The sequence below is a fragment of the Rhinopithecus roxellana genome, chromosome 18, assembly GCF_007565055.1.
Source record: "Rhinopithecus roxellana isolate Shanxi Qingling chromosome 18, ASM756505v1, whole genome shotgun sequence".
NCBI classification, from domain to species: Eukaryota; Metazoa; Chordata; class Mammalia; order Primates; family Cercopithecidae; genus Rhinopithecus; species Rhinopithecus roxellana.
In genome coordinates this window covers 59340742-59361135 of record NC_044566.1, presented here as the reverse complement: position 1 = coordinate 59361135, position 20394 = coordinate 59340742, and the positions used below count along the sequence as shown (strand labels likewise).

General features: G+C 42.2%; 1 protein-coding gene across 7 annotated transcripts in view; it reads right to left on the bottom strand.

The window, feature by feature from the left end:
- STARD13 (StAR related lipid transfer domain containing 13) overlaps positions 1-20394 on the bottom strand; it is a 346341-nt gene that overhangs the window by 47813 nt on the left and 278134 nt on the right. For all 7 annotated transcript variants that reach the window (XM_030922317.1, XM_030922316.1, XM_030922314.1 and 4 more), the window contains exons 2-3: positions 20107-20178; positions 17268-17349 (exon numbers count right to left, since the gene is read on the bottom strand). Coding sequence is in view for 4 of the 7 variants with exons in the window: in XM_030922316.1 (XP_030778176.1) it covers positions 17268-17349; positions 20107-20178 (154 nt within the window). In the remaining 3 variants the exon portion in view is untranslated. The remainder of the gene's footprint in view (positions 1-17267; positions 17350-20106; positions 20179-20394) is intronic.

Here is a 20394-nt window from a genome sequence, read left to right as displayed (position 1 = left end):
TCCAATGAATGGAAAACTTACATCCACATGAAAGCCTGCACATAGGTGTTTACAGTAGCTTTTTCATAATTTTCAAAACTTGAAAACAACCGAGATGTCAGGTGAATGGATAAACTGTTGTCCATGCGGGCAACAGAATGTTATTCATCAGTAAAAAGATGTGAGCTGTCAAGTCATGAAAAGACATGGAACAAACTTAAGTGTGTATTACTAAGTGAAAGAAGCCAATATGAGAAGGCTATATCCTTTATAGTTTCAACTATATGGCATTCTAGAAGAGGCAAAACTATGGAGATAGTGAAAAGCTCAGGGGTTGCCAGGGGTTAAGAGAGAGGAAGAGTGGAAAGGTGGGACACAAAGGATTTTTAGGGCAATGCAGGTACTCGCTATGATACTACAACAGTGGACGCATTTGTCAAAAGCACAGAATGTGTAACACCAACTGTGAACCCTAATGTATACTATGGAGAATTTGGGTGATAATGATATGTCAATGTAGGTTCATCAATTCTAGAAAATGTACCAGTCTGGCAGGGGATGTTGATAGTGAGTGGATGGGGTGTGTGGAATAGGCTATATATGAAAACTCTCTGTAGTTTCTGCTCAGTTTTGTTGTAAACCTAAAACTTCTCTAAGAAACAAAGTCAATTTTTAAAAATGAAGTCTTTTTTTATTCATTTAAAACAATTTCATTTTTTGGACTTTGAAATTACTGACGTAAAATTATCTATATGTCTTCTGTTCTTGGTCTACTTGCTCATTAGTTGCCATTCCTACTCACAAAGTCATCATCATTGAAGACATCTTAGACATTTTAGGTAGATTTCAAACAACCATCCGAATCTTCCTTCTGAATCCTGCCATAAGCCAAAGGGAAAAATAGTCTATGGTTGTCTGAAACTAGGTACATATTACCAGCATGGTATAGCATTGACCTATGATTTAGCTTACACAAGGTAAAATAAACAATGGCTAGATTCTGTAAGAATACAAATTGGATGAAACATAACCCTGACAGAAATAAATGCCTCTTTAAGATCTGGCTGCCTCAAGTAAAAGAATATGTCACAGTGGAAGCATTCATCACACTTTATCAAAACCACTGCAAAATTCTCGTGTGAGTGAAGCCAATCTGCATTTAGGACAAATATTTAGCCCGAGTATTTGCTTCCCTTTAACTTAATCATAAGTAATATAAAATCCTTCAGATAATCTGAGTTGGTCTAATACTGGTTGCTTGCAAAACTGTTCCTGCATGGATGAAAATTTCAATTATAGAATGTATTTGCAGCATGAATAGTGCGTCCTCCATTGGATTAGAGCCTTGATTGAAACAAGGACCATAATTTATTCTTCTTCTAATTCCCATAAATCCTAGAAGGAAGTTTTATACATAATAGGCTCGGTAGGCTTTTCTTTTTGAACTGAGCATGCTTTGTTTATATAGGTCCAATCAGTGATTGACTTTAAGTAGTTACAATAGACCTTGGATAGTCAGAATAGCAGAAGTATTCTCTACCACTGAGTATGACAGGCTATGAGTTGCATCTTCTTTGCATTCTTAATGCCTAGTACAGGCCCTGGCTCAGAGCCAACGCATTCAGTAAATGTTTGCTAAGGAAACATTAGATCCTGGACAACGCTAGGGACCACTTGGACTGATGCTTTTATTTTCAGATGAGAAGATAAAGTCTCTGAGGGCACCATATGCTCAAGGCAGCCACCCATTAGTGAGCAGCCAAGCTAGAACTTCTTTCTGCCCAGTGATTTATCTGCTCCTGTCTACTTAAGAAAAATTTTAGGAGGGCCTGGGAAATGAGAGCTTATGTCATGTACCCAGCATAGGCTGTTCGATAAATGGTTGTTTCCATCCTCTCTCTACTTTCTCCATGGGAAGAGAAAACCCATAGCACCTGATGAAGCCTGTCCTCTTCATGTTTTGAGCAAACTGGATTCATGTGTTAACCTAAACACAGCACTTTGACCCTTTCAGAAGACAATAATACTGCTGCCACAACCTGTTAATTTTTACTGTTGTCTTCAGAATCCTTGAGAAGGGCTAATATGTTAGCATATGGGAAATAGTCCGTAGTCTCATTTTAAGAGTGAAACTTGAGGTTCTAATGGGAACGTCAACAAGAAGAGAAGAAGCCAAGATTTGTTCATCCGACAGTGTGCTGTGTACCAGGAATAGGTTAGGCGCGGGGAATACAGTATTTAAAAAGATATGGTCTCTGTCCTTGATAATCTCATGGTCCCACGTGGGATAGAAACATGATTAAAAAGAGAAGAAGCTACTCACTTTCTGACAGCATAGGGACAACACCTCCCAGAGGAGGTGATATTGGAGCATACCTATGATAGATTAAGAGAAATTTGCTGCCTAGGCAAGGAGATTTACAGGCAAAAAAAAAAAAAAAAAAAAAAAAGGCACAAAATAACAGGTTATAATCCAGGAATTGCAAATACATGAAAAGGGGTGATAGTCTGTTTTCATTGCTATTAAGGAATACCTGAGACTGGGTTAATTTATAAAGAAAAGAAATTTAATTTGGGTCATGGTTCTGTAGGTTGTACAAGAAGCACAGTGTTGGCCTCTGCTTCTGGTGAAGCCTCAGGAATCTTACCATCACAGCAGAAGGAGAAGAGGGAGCGTGCATACCACACGGTGAGAGCAGGAGGGAGAGATAGAAAAGGGGAAGGTTCCGGGCTCTTTTAAGTAACTAGATCTCACGTGAACTAACTGAGGGAGAATTCAACACCAGGAAGATGACACTAAATCTTTCATAAGGGATCTGCCTCCATGAGCCAACACCTCCCACCAGGCCCCAACTCCAACACTGGGAATTGTATTCCAATGTGAGATTTGGAGAGGACAGACATTCAAACCATTATGGAGGGATAAGCCTGGAGAAGCAGACAGGGGCTAGATCACAAAGGATTCCAATGAAGATGTTAGGAGCAATCCGGTGCAATGAGGAGCTACTGAAGGATTTAGACAGGAGCGTAACATAGATTTGCGTGTTAGAAATGTAACTGGCAGCAGGATGGAGAAGGAACTAAAGAGAAACAATTAGAAGATGGTTCTAATAGTCCAGGGGAGAGATGGCAGAGAGATGCAGAAAGGGAGTGAGAGTGGGATGTCTGGGTGAAGACGGAGACTCGGCCATTGGTTGATGTGGAAGCTGCAGAGAGGCAGAAACAGAAGATGACTCCCAGATTTCAGACTTTCCTGAACATGCCATTAAACACAGAAAACAAGGAAATAGGGAAGTCAACAGGGAGTTAGAATATGGGGGAGATCGCGAGCTCATGTTTGGTTATGTTAAATTTTAGGGGCCCTGTCACATTCAGACTCACTTGGGAATGATCCACATATGGATGATACACACAGAAGATACATAATAATTAAAGCCAATCATCCAGGGGAAATTCAGAACTCTGGAGAATTCCAGTGGTTAAGGCATGGGCCAAGGAAGGGAGCCAGGTTCAGGGAAGGCAGTCAGAGATGTAGGGGTTGACAATAACTAGCTGAAGATGGTGTCCTAGGAACCCGGAATTGAGATAGAATGGGAGTGGTGAGAGGCTCCTCCTTCACATATTTTTTTCATTTTTTTCTTCTTCTCTTCTCAAAACCCATGCTACTACTTTGCTGACACTATACCTGCTAACACTGAGGCTTTAGTCATACAAAAGAGAGAGAGAAGAAAAAGGCCATTCTTCTGCACTCTTATAAAGTCTTACCCTGCCTTTTGCTTAAATAATTCCAGGAACTGGCCTTAGGAAACCAAACACTGAACCAAGGTTGCAGTGTCCCACCTCAGAAAGGAATGCTGAACAACTAACATATAGCCTTGTTGCCTCCAGCCAGACCTCAAGGTGGCCCATGACTCAAGATAACCATCGTGATCATGACCTACCCATCCCCTTCCCATCATGGACTTTGCCCAGCCCAGCCCACATACCTCCTCCGATGTCAATTCTCTGCCTAATAAAAAAATCCCTCCCAGCTCTTTTTGGGGAACTAACTGGAGGATCCTTGGGCCTCTGCTGTCTCCCTTGTGCTCAAGCACAAGCCTTGAAATAAAAGCCTAGCCTGGCCCTGTGTGAACTCCCATATTACGTGGGGAGCTGAAGAACCGGTGGCCTGTAACAGAATGAGCTTTAAAAAAAGGAGACAGTAATTGGGTAGCTGAATCAAATCTCTAAGAAAGAGTAAGTGATAAAGCCTAGAAACACTTTTTGGATTGAGCAGTTCATGAGGGCAGTATTAGGAAAGACATGGACATTCTTTTAAAATGTCTCACTAAGAAGGAGGGTGATTTAGGTTATTTTGAGGAGAAAGTGAAGAATTTATCACCACATAGTCTTCTCTAACATGAAGATGCAATAAAGTAATTTGAGAACTGACAGGCTGTTTTTTTCCAGGTTCCAGTTCAATTTAACAAATATTTATCGAAGTCCTGCTCAGTTCAAGGCCATGTGACACCAAGCACCCACGATAGTCCACTGACTAAGATGCCGTCCCCACTATTGAGCACTTGGAAACTGGTAGAAACTTCCTTGCATGGTCAGCAGACCATAATGGAAGTAAGGCGGTGGTCAGCAGAAAATCGAGCTGTGCACGGACTGCCTGAGCACACAGGAGGAAGAGCCAGAGAGGGATGCCCAGGGCCTGGGAGGACGGCCAGGAGTGCAGGAATGCAGGGACCGGGAAGAGGGACCAGAGAAACGCCAGGCAACTGTGTGCCGGGAGGGATGTTAAGTGGCCTATGCGCCCTGAGTATTGCAGGGTGGCTGGGAGGTGCCCAGGCCCAGACCCGCAGGGACCTTTAACTCATGCTGAAACAGAAGCCTGGGGAGACACCCAGCGGCCTTCTGCCTACAGATGTATAGGAAAACAATAGGACTCTCTCCTTCCTTGTAGTTTAGATTCCTATTTGACATCTAAACTGCCAGACTTCAGACTGGTCATGAAGTCTCTTGTGCTGATTTAATGACTAGTTTCCTGTGATACTTCTAATATTCCTGCCAAAGGCTGGAGAGAAATAACAACCAGGGGCATGTTGAGTTCATCTCTTACAGACATTTCGAATTAAAGCCTAGTAGCCTGAACTTCTCACCCAGGCTCCTATGTATGTCCTAGCCCTGCCTGTTGGGGAGTGTTACGGGTGGGGCCCTCCAAGACTTTCAGGAACCTAAGTCACTGAGGATGTGCTCCTAACCCTGGGATCAAAGGCAAGTCAGGGAGCAGCTCCTCCTCCTCGAGCTGTAGCTGCAGGGCATGGGAAAGGTCTCCATGCTGGCGGACTTTTGGAAAACGCAGGTTCTGGAGAGCAGAGGTGGATACACCAATGCCAAAGAGACGATTCTGGCATGTAACTCCACGAGGGTAGGGCCTTTCAACAATCACAGGCCATCCTCAGGGAGGGTGCTGGGCACAGCAGGGGCAGGGGGCAGGAAAAAGAAAGAGGACAGTCAGAAGTCAGCAGGTGGTGTCACCATGCCACCATGCAGCCAGGGAAGGCCACACCTCTGCTCAGCTTTTCCCTGTGATGTTCTGCCGAGTGGTCAGGCTGCAGCAGGAATACTGGCCTCTGTTCCAGCCCATAAACTCCAAAACAGCTGCCCCTGGACATTAGTTGAGGTGCAGGAGAAAAGCAGTTAAACACTGAGGGTTCCAGCTATACAAAGAAAATTAAGTGTATGTATGTTGTCCAGGGACACGATATGTGTGGAACTGTGTGAATCTTGTTTAGCTTGTGCAAGAAAATAAATGTAAATAGTTATGTGCTTTAATCATCAGGACTTCAAGGAAGAGCATAGGCTCTCTTGGCTATTCAATAAAAAATGATGGCCAAAGTGGCCCAGGGGAAAGAACTTAAAAAAAATAAAAATAAAAAAGTCCAAGTTTTCTTGGACTTCTTTTGTTTGTGGAATTTCAGACCAATTTTATATTCACATGTGCCTGTACTGGAAAATTGAGTGGGGTGTCCTTAGCTTTTTATTATAACTGTTTATAACAATTGCATCAGATCCAGATAATTTTTCTAGTGAGAACTGGTCCAGGTTCAAGTGAGGGTCATGACTAGAGATTTCTGGAGAGGGTCAAGAACTGAAGGCTGGGCAAAGCAGTCTGGCGGGAACTGGGCGCTCAGGAGCCCACCCCTCACTGAGCCTGAGGGCGTTTCTTTCCTTCCCCTTCCCCTGCCTGCCCGTAGAGAGGATCCCCCGGCATCCACTCTTAGTCCTCTCCTGACTGGCCCAGCTGTCCCCGAGTGACCTCATGCACTCTCAGGGCCTTCCTCCTCACACGCTGGTGACCTCACGTCTCCATCCCCAGCTCCGGACCAGGCACCCTACTGCACACTGGACATTGGCACCTCATCCACCCAACACCTCAGCCCACCCTGTCTTCCTTCCTGACTTGCTCCTCCTTCATAGCTGTTCCCCACCTCAGGGAAGGGCATCTCTACTACCCAACTGCTCAAACCAGGAGGACTCTGCTCATCCTCAATTCTGAACACCTGTTATTCATAGGCTGTTATGAAAATTAAGTGAGATCAACATAAAGAGCTTAGCACACAACTTCATGCATAATGAACTCACTAAATGTTAGCCATTAGCATCTGGCAAGGCAAGGTATTTTTTAAAACATTGCTAATGTTTTTAATAATGCAATATAAACACCTAAATATATATAGACAAGTGAATAACAAGAACATAAAGTCTCTCTCTTTCCCCTCAATCTCCTCTCTGATTTTGTATCTTCTTGCACATTCTTCCTGAAAGCTTAGGCATATAAAAGTCATCCTGAGTACCTGGTTGAAAAAGGTCACAAAAGAGCCATTAAAAAATATATAAAATCATTTTTATACAAAGAAATATATACTAGCAAAATCCCCTATATTTGAACCTATTATGTCTGTTCCTGACTACACCTCAAGTCTGTCCCCAAACTCTATAGACTAGTGAGGCAGGCAGCTAGCCAGGGAACAGATATGATTACTTGCAGGAAGCTAAAAGCAATACAAATAGGGCCAGACAGGTTAGTACAAGAACCCGCTTCCTAGTGGAAAGGAATGGTTACAACAGGCTGTACCAATACAGCCAGACAGCAGCCATCCTGCTTTACGCACAGATAAGAATGTAACAAAGAAGAAACTGGCCACAATGGGTTAAATCCAAGATATACATGCTACAATTAATTAGTATATATTTAAAAACACAAATTATGCAAATGAACGACTGCCAACCCTTGGCTGCATTACACCCTCATTACCATAAAATTTCCACGGGGAAGGGCATCCCACTTCTATCACGTACCTAACGCTATGGCGGTTCCAGATTACCATATTTAGTCAATAAAAGGGTGGCACTCCAATTCCGAAAACTACCCATCAATTTCCTGGAAAACCCATTCCCTTAGTATAGAATATTCCATGTCTTCATTAAGCCTATTCATCTAGTACATCAGCCCTGGCCATGTTGGGCATGGCTCCTTGTTTTCAGCACGTGCCCGTTCCTCTCTTGCGTATGTTCTTGCTTTTGCTCTGCAATAAATCTGCCACATTTTCACTTTGGTCTTGCTTTCAAGTTCTTTCGTGTGACAAAGACAAGAACCTGAAATGGCTCCACTGGCAACACTAGGATTGCAGTGGGGTTCATGGTGTGGGGTGGGGAAGGGGGAAGATGCCTTTTCTGCGCATTAATTTAGTTTTTTTTTAAAAACTAAAAGTTCAAACGAGCCCATCCAAATGTCATGCGTTCTTGTCTGGGTAATTCCTACTGCCATTTATTAGCTGTTAGTGAGCACATTATTCTACCCCTCTGTTTCTCAGTTTCCTCCTCTGTAAAGGGGGAATAATGTTAAGAGCCCATCTTTACAGACAAGAATGCTGAAGAGCTTAAAATAAAAAGGAGCCTATCTTATAGTGCTACGATGAGAATTTAATGAGTAAATATTTGTAATATGCTTAAATGCAGTGCCTGGTATGTAATGAGCACTTTGTAAGCTTTTTAAATAAATAAAATAACTATTTATTGGGATCTGTATTTATTTATAGACTCAAGATTTTAAAGGTGGAAGTGACTGTGGTGATCATGTAACCCCCATATCCTTCTCCCAGTGACTTGCCCAAGGGCTCAGTTGTCACTTATTATTTATTATATGATATAATAATTTGAAATGTAATACTGTACATTATCTGTGATATTCTAAAAGGAAAACTATTTAAAATATATTATCAATATTCATACTTTAATATTATTTATGTTATTTAACATACTCAAATCAAGTATGGGCCTTTGTGTGTATAGATAAATTGTAGATACCATTTTTGTCAACACTACCTTCCAATCCCCACCCCTGCCCCATGTGAAAATCATTATTCATTATCCTTTTAAATATTAAGGGCAATGATAGGTATACTGTATAATCCTAACCAATTCCTTAGCTCTAGCAAACAAGGTGAATGCCCTTGTTTTGCATGTGCTATAATTAATTAGTATTTATTAAAAACCACAAATTATGCAAATGGGTTACTGGCTTAACCTTAAATTAGAAATTCAGAGATGGCCAGTCATGGTGGCTCATGCCTGTAATCCTAGCATTTTGTGAGGCTGAGGCGGGTGAATCACTTCAGGTCACAAGTTCGAAACCAGCCTGGCCAACATGGTGAAACCCCATCTCTAATAAAAATACAAAAAATTTAGCCGGGCGTGGTGGTGGGTGCCTGTAATCCCAGATAACTGGGAGGCTGAGGCAGTAGAATTGCTTGAACCTGTGAGGTGGAGGTTGCAGTGAGCTGAGATTGCACCACTGCACTCCAGCCTGGGTGACAGAGTGAGACTCTGTCTAAAAATAAACAACAACAAAAAAGAAATTCAGAGATCATCTTGAGCATCAAGGCCATATGTCAGCTGCCTGAGCAAATACTGCAAACCAAAATGTGAATTTAACATAGTACTTCTCCTTTAAAATAGTTCATTCAGGAGCTTTGGTTTACTGCAATTTGTACTAAAGGTTACAAACTCTGTAAACTATTTTAACACCTTGACTGTCCCTACATTCTGATAAAGTTACTGTTTCAATGAGCTCACCTGGCTCACCTTAGATTTGCAAGTAGCTTCTCATGACTCACAGGAGAAAATGTTTTTCAATTAATAATTCAATAAAAAACATCAGAATACAATTACAACTGTGGTTGATCACAATAATAAAAGATGCACTTTCCTGACTTGCAGGGACAAACATTTATGGAGTGTCTACTATGCAGCCTTGCTGGAGCGACAGTGAGACATGGTTGTCATTCTGGAGGTCACACCTTCTGCAAAAGACAGCAAACCTGTCTAGTTTCTGGGGCCTAAAATGAGAGCTAGAGAGAAAGAGATAGAGAGAGAGCGCAAGAGAAAGCTACGCATTTACATATTCAGAGCCTCAGAGCCAGGCCTTGGTCCTCCCTGCCAGACACATCCTTAGTACAATATATATTTCCAAACCAATCAAAAAAGGTAACACTGTTTAAAGACTCTTCAAGAGTACATTGGGACCTAGGGCATTCACTGTCTACACAGAAGAGATGCTTGCAGAAAACCAAAGGTGAGTGAAATTCTTGTCATGGCTAACACTTGCGGGAGTTCTTTGACCCTCCCGTCTTCCTCTGTCTACCTGGCAGAAGCTGCCTGCCCTCCGGCTGTGGTTCGGTTTATGATCTGCATTAGCTCAGCATTTCAAATACGTACATGAAATGTAGAGCCCAAAAAGCTTTACAAATAAAACAAGAGACCAGCTCCATCTCTGTGTCTTTGGTGCACAAGGAAGAAAACAAAGAAAATCACAACCCCTTATTGCTGTCTTGGCATCCATCATAACTTACCATGTGAGTGGCTGAGGGTCTAATTAACCACTCATCAATCTCAAAGTTTTTAAAGCACTGCCATGCCCCTGGGACTGGAGATCTTCCTTCTGCCTGCTTTCTGCTATTTGCAAAACTGGAAATCTGTGTCTTGGTGGATCTCAAGAGGAAGGGAAAGAAACTCCACACTTGTTTGTAGCCAAGCCACCTCCATCTGTCTACCTCCTCTGCTTCTTCCTTTGATCCACCCCGGGTATGACTACTCCTTTGGCCTCTGTTCTACCCACAGCTCCTACGCCCCGAGAATCTCAGTTCACACACCTCCAGCCAAATGTTTTTCTTGCTTCATAATATTTTTGGAGACATAGCTGCCATAGGAATTATTCCAGTTATAACAACTTCCTGCCACTCTAACCATTTTTACACAAGCCGGGCCCTTATCAGGAGCTCTGTGGTGTCTAGCATTGCAGCCCTATTCCACGGTGATGTGGTAATGCCTTTGGGGGTATGTAAGTATGAATCCTGCTATGGGCTATATCATGACAGGTCATGTGCTCTACAAGAGAAGACTTCCTGATTTTTCTAGATGACACGAGGATTATTATTCTGAAGTTTATATCTCTAAATGATTTCACATTAATTGTATTTGCTCATCCCTATGATATGTCTGAAAGACATTTTCTGTTGTTAAAGCATAGACTTTGATGAAAGGCCCATAACGTCATCAAGCATCTCAGATCACATGCAGCAGTGAGTGGCTAAGGATCCATCACCCACATGTTTGAGATTCAAAGCTTGGCCTGCTAAGCCACCTATATCATCCTGTAAACAGAACTGCATAATCAGAGGCAATCTTTGTCCTTGCAATCCTGATTTTAAAATATGTAATAGAATTTTCATTCTTGGTTTAAAATGTAATTTTTCATTAACATTTTAGACATAAAGGAAACTACTACAAAGCTACTAGAACTCATGAGTGACTTTCAGAAAGATTGCAGGATACGAAGACAAGATACAAAAAATTGTATACTATCAATGGGCAACGAAGACAAACATTAAAACGCAATCATTTACATTAACACCATGAACATGAAATTCTTAGATACTATCAATGTGAACCACTCATAGGCTTGAAACTACAAATCACTCTTGAAAAAATCAAAGGAGACCAAATAGAGATATATACTGTGTTTATTAACACAAAGACTAAATATTGTGGAAATATCAGTTCTCCACAAATTGATACAGAGATTCCACAAATCCAAATCAAAACCCTTTTAGGATTTTTAAAATAAATATCGATAAACTGTTTGTAAAAGTTATACGGAAAGTCAGAGGCACTAGAATAGCCAAAGCAGAAAAAGAAGAACAAAGGTAAAGAACTCAGACTATTGCATTCCAGGACTTAACCTAAGTAATCAAGGCAGTGTCACACTGAAGAAAGAACAGACACATAGATAAATGGGGGCAGAATAGAGAGTCTAGAAATAGACTTACACATACATGGTCAAAGGCAATTCAGTAAAGACAGTCTAGTTTTTTCAATATTGATCTGAAATGATGGGACACTGATATGCAAAAAGTAAATCTTGACTCATATCTTGTACTTTCTACAAAAATGAACTAAAAATGGGTCATAGACCTAAATATAAAACACAAATCTATGAAATTTCCAGAAGAAAACATAGGGTAAATAGTTGTGACCTTCTGTTAGCTAAAGATTTCTTAGATATGACATTAAAAGCATAAATAAAAATAGGTAAAGTTGGATAAAAATGAAAAACTTTTGTTCTGTGAAAGACACTGTTAAGTGACTGAAAATGCAAGGTACAGCCTGGCAGAAAATATTTACAAAACACAATTCTGACAAAGGACTCATATCTAGGACATATCCAAACTCTCAAAACTCAAATAATAAGAAAAACAATACAATTAAAAATGTCAAAAGAGTTGAATACATATTTTATAAAAGAAGATGCATGGATGGTAAATAAGCACATGTTCATGTTATTAGTCATTAAGAAAGTGCAAATGAGTTAATACCAGACACCTATTAAAATGTCTAAAAGCAAAACAAAAACTGGCAATACTAAGATGTGGAGCAGTAAGGACTCTCATACATTGTCAGTGGTAGTACAAGATAGTATTTCATTTTGGAAAAATTTGGTGGTTCATTAAAAAGTTAAAACAAACTTATCATATAGACCCCATGATCCCATTCCTATGATTTTACATCAAAGAAATGAAAACTTAAATGCTCATACAAAAACTTGAATATGAATGTTTAGAGTGGGTTTATAATCACCCAAACTGGCAACAACCCAAATGTTCTTCAACTGGCAAATGGATAAACAAATGTAGGACATCCATACAATGGAAGACTATTCAGAAATAGGAAGCAATGAACTATTAAAACACATAGCAACATAAATGACTTTTTATTATTTTATAACAAGTGAAAGAAGCCATACTAAAAAGGCTACATGCTGTTTGATTTCATTTGTATGATATTTTGGCAAACTATAGGTACAAAAAACAAATGAGTCGTTGCCAGAATTTGGGAGTAGGAGTAGAAGCTGCTAACAAGAGGAATGGGGGAATTTTGGGAGTGATGAAAGTGTTTTATATCTTTTTTTTTCTTTTTTCTTTTTTGAGAGAGTCCTGCTCTATTACCTAGGCTGGAGTGCAGTGGCACAACTTGGCTCACTGCAACCTCTGCCTCTTGGGCTCAAGCAATCCTCCCATCCCAGCCTCCCAAGTAGCTGGAACTACAGATGTGTGCCACCGTGCCCAGCTAATTTTTGTATTTTTGGAAGGGATGGTGTCTCACCATGTTGCCCAGGCTGGTCTCAAACTCCTGGGCCCAAGAGATCCACCCACCTCAGCCTCCCACAGTGTTGGGATTACAGGCATGAGCGGCAACACCTGGTCTGCTCTATATCTTGAGTGTGGTGGTGGTTATAACAACTTGGAGGCATTTGTCAAAGCTCAAAGACCTAGTCACTGAAAATAGTCAATTTTGCTTTATATATATATATATAAGTCCATTTTCACACTGCTGATAAAGGCATACCCGAGACTGGAAAGAAAAAGAGGTTTAATTGGACTTACGGTTCCACATGGCTGGGGAGGCCTCAGGATCATGGCGGGAAGAAAAAGGCCCTTCTTACATGGTGGTGACGAGAAAATGAGGAAGATGCAAAAGTGGAAACCCCTGATAAAACCATCCGATCTTGTGAGATTTATTCACTACCACAAGAACAGTATGGGGGAAACCACCCCCATGATTCAAATTATCTCCCACCAGCTGCCTCCTATAACATGTGGGAATTATGGGAATACAATTCAATTCAAGATGAGATTTGGGTGGGGACACAGGGCCAAACCATATCATTCCTTTTTTTTTTTTTTTTTTTTTTTGAGATGGAGTCTTGCTCATCACCCAGGCTGGAGTGCAGTGGCGCGATCTCGGCTCACTGCAAGCTCCGCCTCCCGAGTTCACGCCATTCTCCTGTCTCAGCCTCCCGAGTAGCGGGGACTACAGGCGCCTGCCAACGCGCCCGGCTAATTTTTTGTATTTTTAGCAGAGATGGGGTTTCACCGTCTTAGCCAGGATGGTCTCGATCTCCTGACCTTGTGATCCGCCCGCCTCGGCCTCCCAAAGTGCTGGGATTACAGGCGTGAGCCACTGCGCCCGGCCCCAAACCATATCATTCCACCTCTTGCCCCTCCAAATCTCATGTCCTCGCATTTCAAAACCAATCATGCCTTCCCAACAGTCCCCCAAAGTCTTAAGTCATTTCAGCATTAACCCAAAAGTCAATAGTCCAAAGTCTCATATGAGACAAGGCAAGTCCCTTCTGCCTATGAGCCTGTAAGATCAAAAGCAAGCCAGTTACTTCCTAGATACAATGAGAGTACAGGTATTGGGTAAATACACCCATTTCAAATGGGAGAAATTGGTCAAAACAAAGGGGTTACAGGGACCATGCAAGTCCAAAATCCAGTGGGGTAGTCAAATTCTAAAGCTCCAAAATGATCTCCTTTGACTCCATGTCTTACATCCAGGTCACACTGATGCAAGAAGTAGGTTCTCATAGTCTGAGGCAGCTCCACCCCTATAGTTTGGGGGTATAGTCCCCTTCCTGGCTGCTTTCATGGGCTGGCACTGAGTGTCTGACTTTTCTAGTTGCACACTGCAAGCTGTCAGTGGATCTACCATTCTGGGGTCTGGAGGATGGTGGCCCTCTTCTCACAGCTCCACTAGGCAGTGCCCCAGTAGGGACTCTTTGGGGGCTCCAACCCCACACTTCCCTTCTGTATTGCTCTAGCAGAGGTCTTCCAGGAGGGCCCCACCCCGGCAGAAAACTTTTGCCTGGGCATCCAGGTGTTTCCATACATCTTCTGCAATCTAGGGGGAGGTTCCCAAACCTCAACTCTTGACTTCTGTGCACCTGGAGGCTCAACACCATGTGGAAGCTGCCAAGGTTTGGGGCTTGCACCCTCTGAAACCATGGGACAAGCTGTACCTTGGCCCCTTCCTTTTAGCAACGGCTGGAGCAGCCAAGACACTGGGCAGCAAGTTCCTAGGCTGCAAACAAATGAGGACCCTTGGCCTGGCCCATGAAACCAGTTTCTCCTCCTAGGCTTCCAGGTCTATGATGGGAGGGGCTGCAGTGAAGACCTACAACATGTCCTGGAGACATTTTCCCCATTGTCTTGGGGATTACTATTTGGCTCCTTGTTACTTATGCAAATATCTTCAGCCAGCTTGAATTTCTCCTCAAAAAATATGTTTTTCTTTTCTACTGCATTGTCAGGCTGCAAATTTTCTGAACTTTTATGCTCTGTTTCCTTTTTAAAATGGAATGCCTTTAACAGCACCCAAGTCACCTCTTGAATGCTTTCTTTGCTGCTTAGAAATTTCTTCTGCCAGATACCCCAAATCATCTCTCTCAAGTTCAAAGTTCCACAAATCTCTAGGGCAGGGGCAAAATGCCACCAGTCTCTTTGCTAAAACATAACAAGAGTCACCTTTGCTCCTGTTCCCAACAAGTTCCTCATCTCCATCTGAGACCACCTCAACCTGGACCTTATTGTCCATATAACTATCGGCATTTTTTTCAAAGCCATTCAACAAGTTTCTAGGAGATTCCAAACTTTTCCACATTTTCCTGTCTTCTTCTGAGCCTTCCACACTGTTCCAACCTCTGCCTGATACCCAGTTCCAAAGTTGCTTCCACATTTTCAGGTATCTTTTTAGAAACACCCCACTCCTAGTACCAAGTTACTGTATTAGTCCATTTTCACACTGCTGATAAAGACATAACCGAGACAGGGAAGAAAAAGAGGTTTAATTGGACTTACAGTTCCACATGACTGGGGAGGTCTCAGAATCATGGCGGTAGGAAAAAGGCCCTTTTTACATGGTGGTGGCAGGAGAAAATGAGGAAGATGCAAAAGCAGAAAGACCTGATAAAACCAGCAGATCTCGTGAGACATATTCACTACCATGAGAACAGTATGGAGGAAACTGCCCCCATGATTCAAAGTATCTCCCACAGGGTCCCTCCCACAACACTTGGGAATTATGGGAATATAATTCAAGATAAGATTTGGGTGGGGACACAGAGCCAAACCACATCAATATGTTATACTTCAGCTGGTCTCTGTGGCTCACACCTGTAATCCCAGCACTTTGGGAGGCTGAGGCGAGTGGATCACTTGAGGCCAGGAGGAGTTTGAGACCAGCCTGGCCAACATGGTGAGATTGCACTACTACACTCCAGCCTGGGCGACAGAGCAAGACTCTGTCTCAAAAAAAAAAAAAAAAACAAAAAGTTATACCTCAACTTAACGAAAATATAAATTTCAAAAATTCAATGGGAAAAAGATAAGTAATATATAATTTTTTCAGATATTAAAAGAAGCTAACTAGCAAAAAAATACGTGGTTAAAACTGAGAGAGAAAACTCAGGACAAAGTGCTGGCTGCAAGGCTCTGAATAGAGTGAATGCTTATGAGGAGGAATCTGCTCTTGCTCGGTGTGTACCTTAGACATGCAGAAGACGAAACGCTGCTTTTCCAATTCATTACCTTTACAGAATCACAACCAAATCATCCATTCACTTCGTAAGCTTCTCACAAATGGGATTTTGAGATTGTTTGTTTTCTCATCTAAATAGCTTGGTCCTGTCATTTATGATTTGAAGAGTTCTTCGCTCTTCCACCCCCGTAAGCAAACCCATAGTATTATTTTCTTGAACATTAGGAGGTCATTTCTTAACACAAATCTATTTTCTCTTCATATAGAAAACACAGAGTGACTGGTTTGTGACACAAAAATATATATGTGTATATATATGTCTGAAGATTCAGCAAGCCTAGGATTAGGTAATTTACACACTATTTAACGTGCGCTGATCTCTCCTGTCTTCATAAGTTTTGCTAACCATTACTTTGCCTTCAAACTACTACCTTATCTATGTCAAATGCAGAATATACTAGAAAGAGCATTAGACTTAGCATTAGGAGTACTGTTTTAAGGTCATTTTGGCCCTAAACTAGTTGTATGGCCTTGGTAAAATGACTCATCTCCTATAACTAATCCTTATCTTCAGCTCTGACCTCTCTTCAGGGCTTTAGTTATGAAACTTCAAATTCCTACAGACACATACCACCTCTCAAGCAGCATTTGATTCTTCAGGAATATAGCTTCTCCTGGATCTTTTATTATCACCCAAATTATAATTATTTGTTCAGGTATTCATACCTCTTTTCTTCAACTGAGTGTCTTCAACAAGATTATACATTGTTTTAAGGGGAAGAAATTATCCATATATACATCTTTGTCTCCTTACACTATCTATCGTAAAATAGTAGCTTAAATAGGCCAGTTTGTTGCTACAATTACTTGAGTTCACACATACCAGTTTGAGGAGATAATCACTTGACTTAGCAAAAAATACAGCCAAGTTTGACATACTTGCAGTTTTTCAGAGTCTTCCCTGACCACACATGCTGAGCCTGCTCATGCTGCTTCCCTCCACTGACCCATCCATGCCCCCCAATCATCGTCTACATCCCCATGTTGTTTTAGCTTATCCACGGCATTTACACTCTCTGCAATACCATTTCCCCCTCCTTCTTTCTTTCTCTCACTCCCTCTCTCTCCTTTCTCTGTCTTTTTCCTAATCTATTGTCCAAAGGCCGCTACTAGGATGTAAGTTCCATGAAAACACAAACTGATCATGCTCATTAAAAGTAGTACATTTAGAACCTGCACCCCGGTCAGGTACACGGTAGGCACTCAATGAATACCTGCCGAATAGCTGAACTCGCCCTTTAGTATAGTGATGCCTGTTGTAGACTGAAGAGTGGAAACAAACAAAAATACTTCACATGGTTTACCTGCAAAGAGGTTCTACAAGGTCCTTTTCAAGAAAATCATGATCATTCTTGACAGCCACAATGTTGATGGGAAATTGTGAATCTGTGAGAGAGAAAGAGAAGCAAAGAAGTTGATGTACTTTGTTTTACCCGAATGAGCACCAACGTATTCAGACCTTCAAGGTCTGTAAAAGCCACGGATTTTAATAGCAGTGACTGCCCATCGTCATTGTTGGGAATATTTAAGAGAGCAAACGATTGCTATCACTGTAAATGCTTTTAGGAGTACAGTATAGGTGCAAAATATGAGGATAGTCAAGTGCTTGACCTTGGATGGGATTGAATACTAAGTGCCTGCGTTTTTCTTTTTCTTTTTTTTTTTTGAGACGGAGTCTCGCTCTGTCGCCCAGGCTGGAGTGCAGTGGCCGGATCTCAGCTCACTGCAAGCTCCGCCTCCCGGGTTCACGCCATTCTCCTGCCTCAGCCTCCCGAGTAGCTGGGACTACAGGCGCCCGCCACCTTGCCCGGCTAGTTTTTTGTATTTTTTTAGTAGAGACGGGGTTTCACCGTGTTAGCCAGGATGGTCTTGATCTCCTGACCTCGTGATCCGCCCTTCTCGGCCTCCCAAAGTGCTGGGATTACAGGCTTGAGCCACCGCGCCCAGCCGTGCCTGCGTTTTTCTAGCTCATCCTTATCACAGTCATGGGCGGATGTGGCCTCAGAGAAGAGCTTTTGCACTTTCACCATCCACCTAACATGTAGGTTACTGGCATCTGTCTTGATGGTTTCATGAAATACTTAATTTGGCAGATTATTTTTCCTTCAGAAAGGAAATTTCCAAAAATACCCAATGTTCTATCATCTGAAATTTTTTTTTAGTAGCAAAATCTTTATCACTCTGGAGTATCAGCAAAATAATTCAACTTGATTCTATCCAAAAAGGATAATTTGAACACTACTTCTCTCCAATAGACAATTCATGCCAGCTTTGAAGGTCACAGGCAATATTCAGAACATAGTGTTAATTCTGGGTACCTCGTTCATGGAGGTAGCAATCTGCAGCTCATTGGAATAGAGGGCATAGCCAAGTCTAACAATGCTGGGTCACTGTCATTGTCTTGCCACTTTTTCCTTTATCTCATCTTATATTTTGTGCTGTCTACACCTTGCCAATCATGATAAATCTAAGGGCATCTAAATCTTAGCATGAGTTGGAAACAGAAATAATTCCCCGTCTGGTGAAAAAAATCATGTGAGTGACTTGCAGATGGTTCCAGAATGAAGCTGTCTTGCTCGGCTAGTGAGGGAGGGAGGGAGACACTTGTGATATTTTTCATGGAAGGCTGCCTCTTGCCAGCTGTGCTCCTTGCTAGGGTCTGGTTTGAGGCTCCTCTCTCCTCCTGGGCTCTGGCACTCTCTTCCGTGGCCTGTCCCTTTGGGCTCACGGTAGTGACAGCTGTGCCACTACAAGCCCTGGGCTCTTGCACTGTGCACTGTTCCTCATAGCCACCTCCTGTCCTGCCTGCACCTTTGTAATGAGCACTGTTAGAAATAAATCCCCTGCCAATGACCTCAAGCCTGCTATCTGCTCACTGTTGGGGTCCTGACTAGTTCACTACTAGATAAGGACAATCCGAGAAGTAGTTAAAGTCTTGATTATAATTTTAGATATAAGGAACATGAGTATGTCTGTTAACTCAATTAAAGAATCAATGAAAAGGCTGGGCAGTGGCTCATGCCTGTAATCTCAGCACTTTGGGAGGCCAAGGTGGGCAAATCACTTGAGGTCAGGAGTTCGAGACCAGCCTGACCAACATGGTGAAACCCCGTCTCTACTAAAAATACAAAAATTAGCCAGGCGGCCGGGTGCGGTGGCTCAAGCCTGTAATCCCAGCACTTTGGGAGGCCGAGACGGGTGGATCACGAGGTCAGGAGATCGAGACCATCCTGGCTAATACCATGAAACCCCGTCTCTACTAAAAAATACAAAAAACTAGCCGGGCGAGGTGGCGGGCGCCTGTAGTCCCAGCTACTCGGGAGGCTGAGGCAGGAGAATGGCGTAAACCCGGAAGGCGGAGCTTGCAGTGAGCTGAGATCCGGCCACTGCACTCCAGCCTGGGTGATAGAGCGAGACTCCGTCTCAAAAAAAAAAAAAAAAAAAAAAAAATTAGCCAGGCGTGGTGGTGCGTGCCTGTAATCTCAACTACTTGGGAGGCTGAAGCAGGAAATTGCAGGAGGTGAAGGCTGCAGCAAGTAGAGATTGCACCACTGCACTCCAGCCTGGGTGGCAGAGGCAGAAGACTCTATCTCAAAAAAAAAAAAAAAAAAAAAAAAAGAATCAATGAAAGGAAGTATAATGCTAGCAATAAAACACCTTACCTAAAACTCAGAAGAATAATATCTGATTCATGTTATATCTTCACATTTTTCATATAAAGTAAACAGAATTAAAGAGAAATCTCAGGACAGTTAATTTTGTGACTTCTAGGAAGTTTATTAACAGTGAATTCATTATGATTTCAAGAAAAGTGAGAGTAGTAAAGAAAAAACAAGGAGAAAGAGAAGAAAGTGCAGAAAAGCTGCTGATGGCAGAATGCTGGAAAGAAAACACTGAGGTAGGGTTTGTGGTAAAGAGATGGGAATTAGTAGCGGGAAGCAGAAAGTAAAGTAGGCCTGGGAAGTGATACTCATTTCTAAATCGGTATCAGGATAACCCCTGGGCATAGCAAAAAGGCTGAGGGAAAAATACAGCGAAACAAAATGGGCAAGAAAAAAATCTGGAAGTCAAAACACACCACAGGATACGTGTGGTTCATTTCAGATTTATTCTCTGTATAACAGTGCAAAAGGGCTGACGTACCCTCATATAACTGAGCGTATTGCGGGAACCCAGCAGCACGGAGCCAGTCACATGCTTCTTTCGCCTCAATTTCTGAAAAACACAAGAGAGAGAAAATTGAGTCCCACAGCCGCACCCTAGTACTCTGTCTTCTTAATCATGGATACACTGGTGAGCTTTGTGCAAGTTATTACAACGCAAAATTGTTCCAGGTAAGTCTGCATAAGTAGGCTTACCCAGGAGTGGGTGGAAACCGAGCGAGTAATACAAAGGTCCTTGTTATGCGTCTACGAAGATAATCTTCAATGT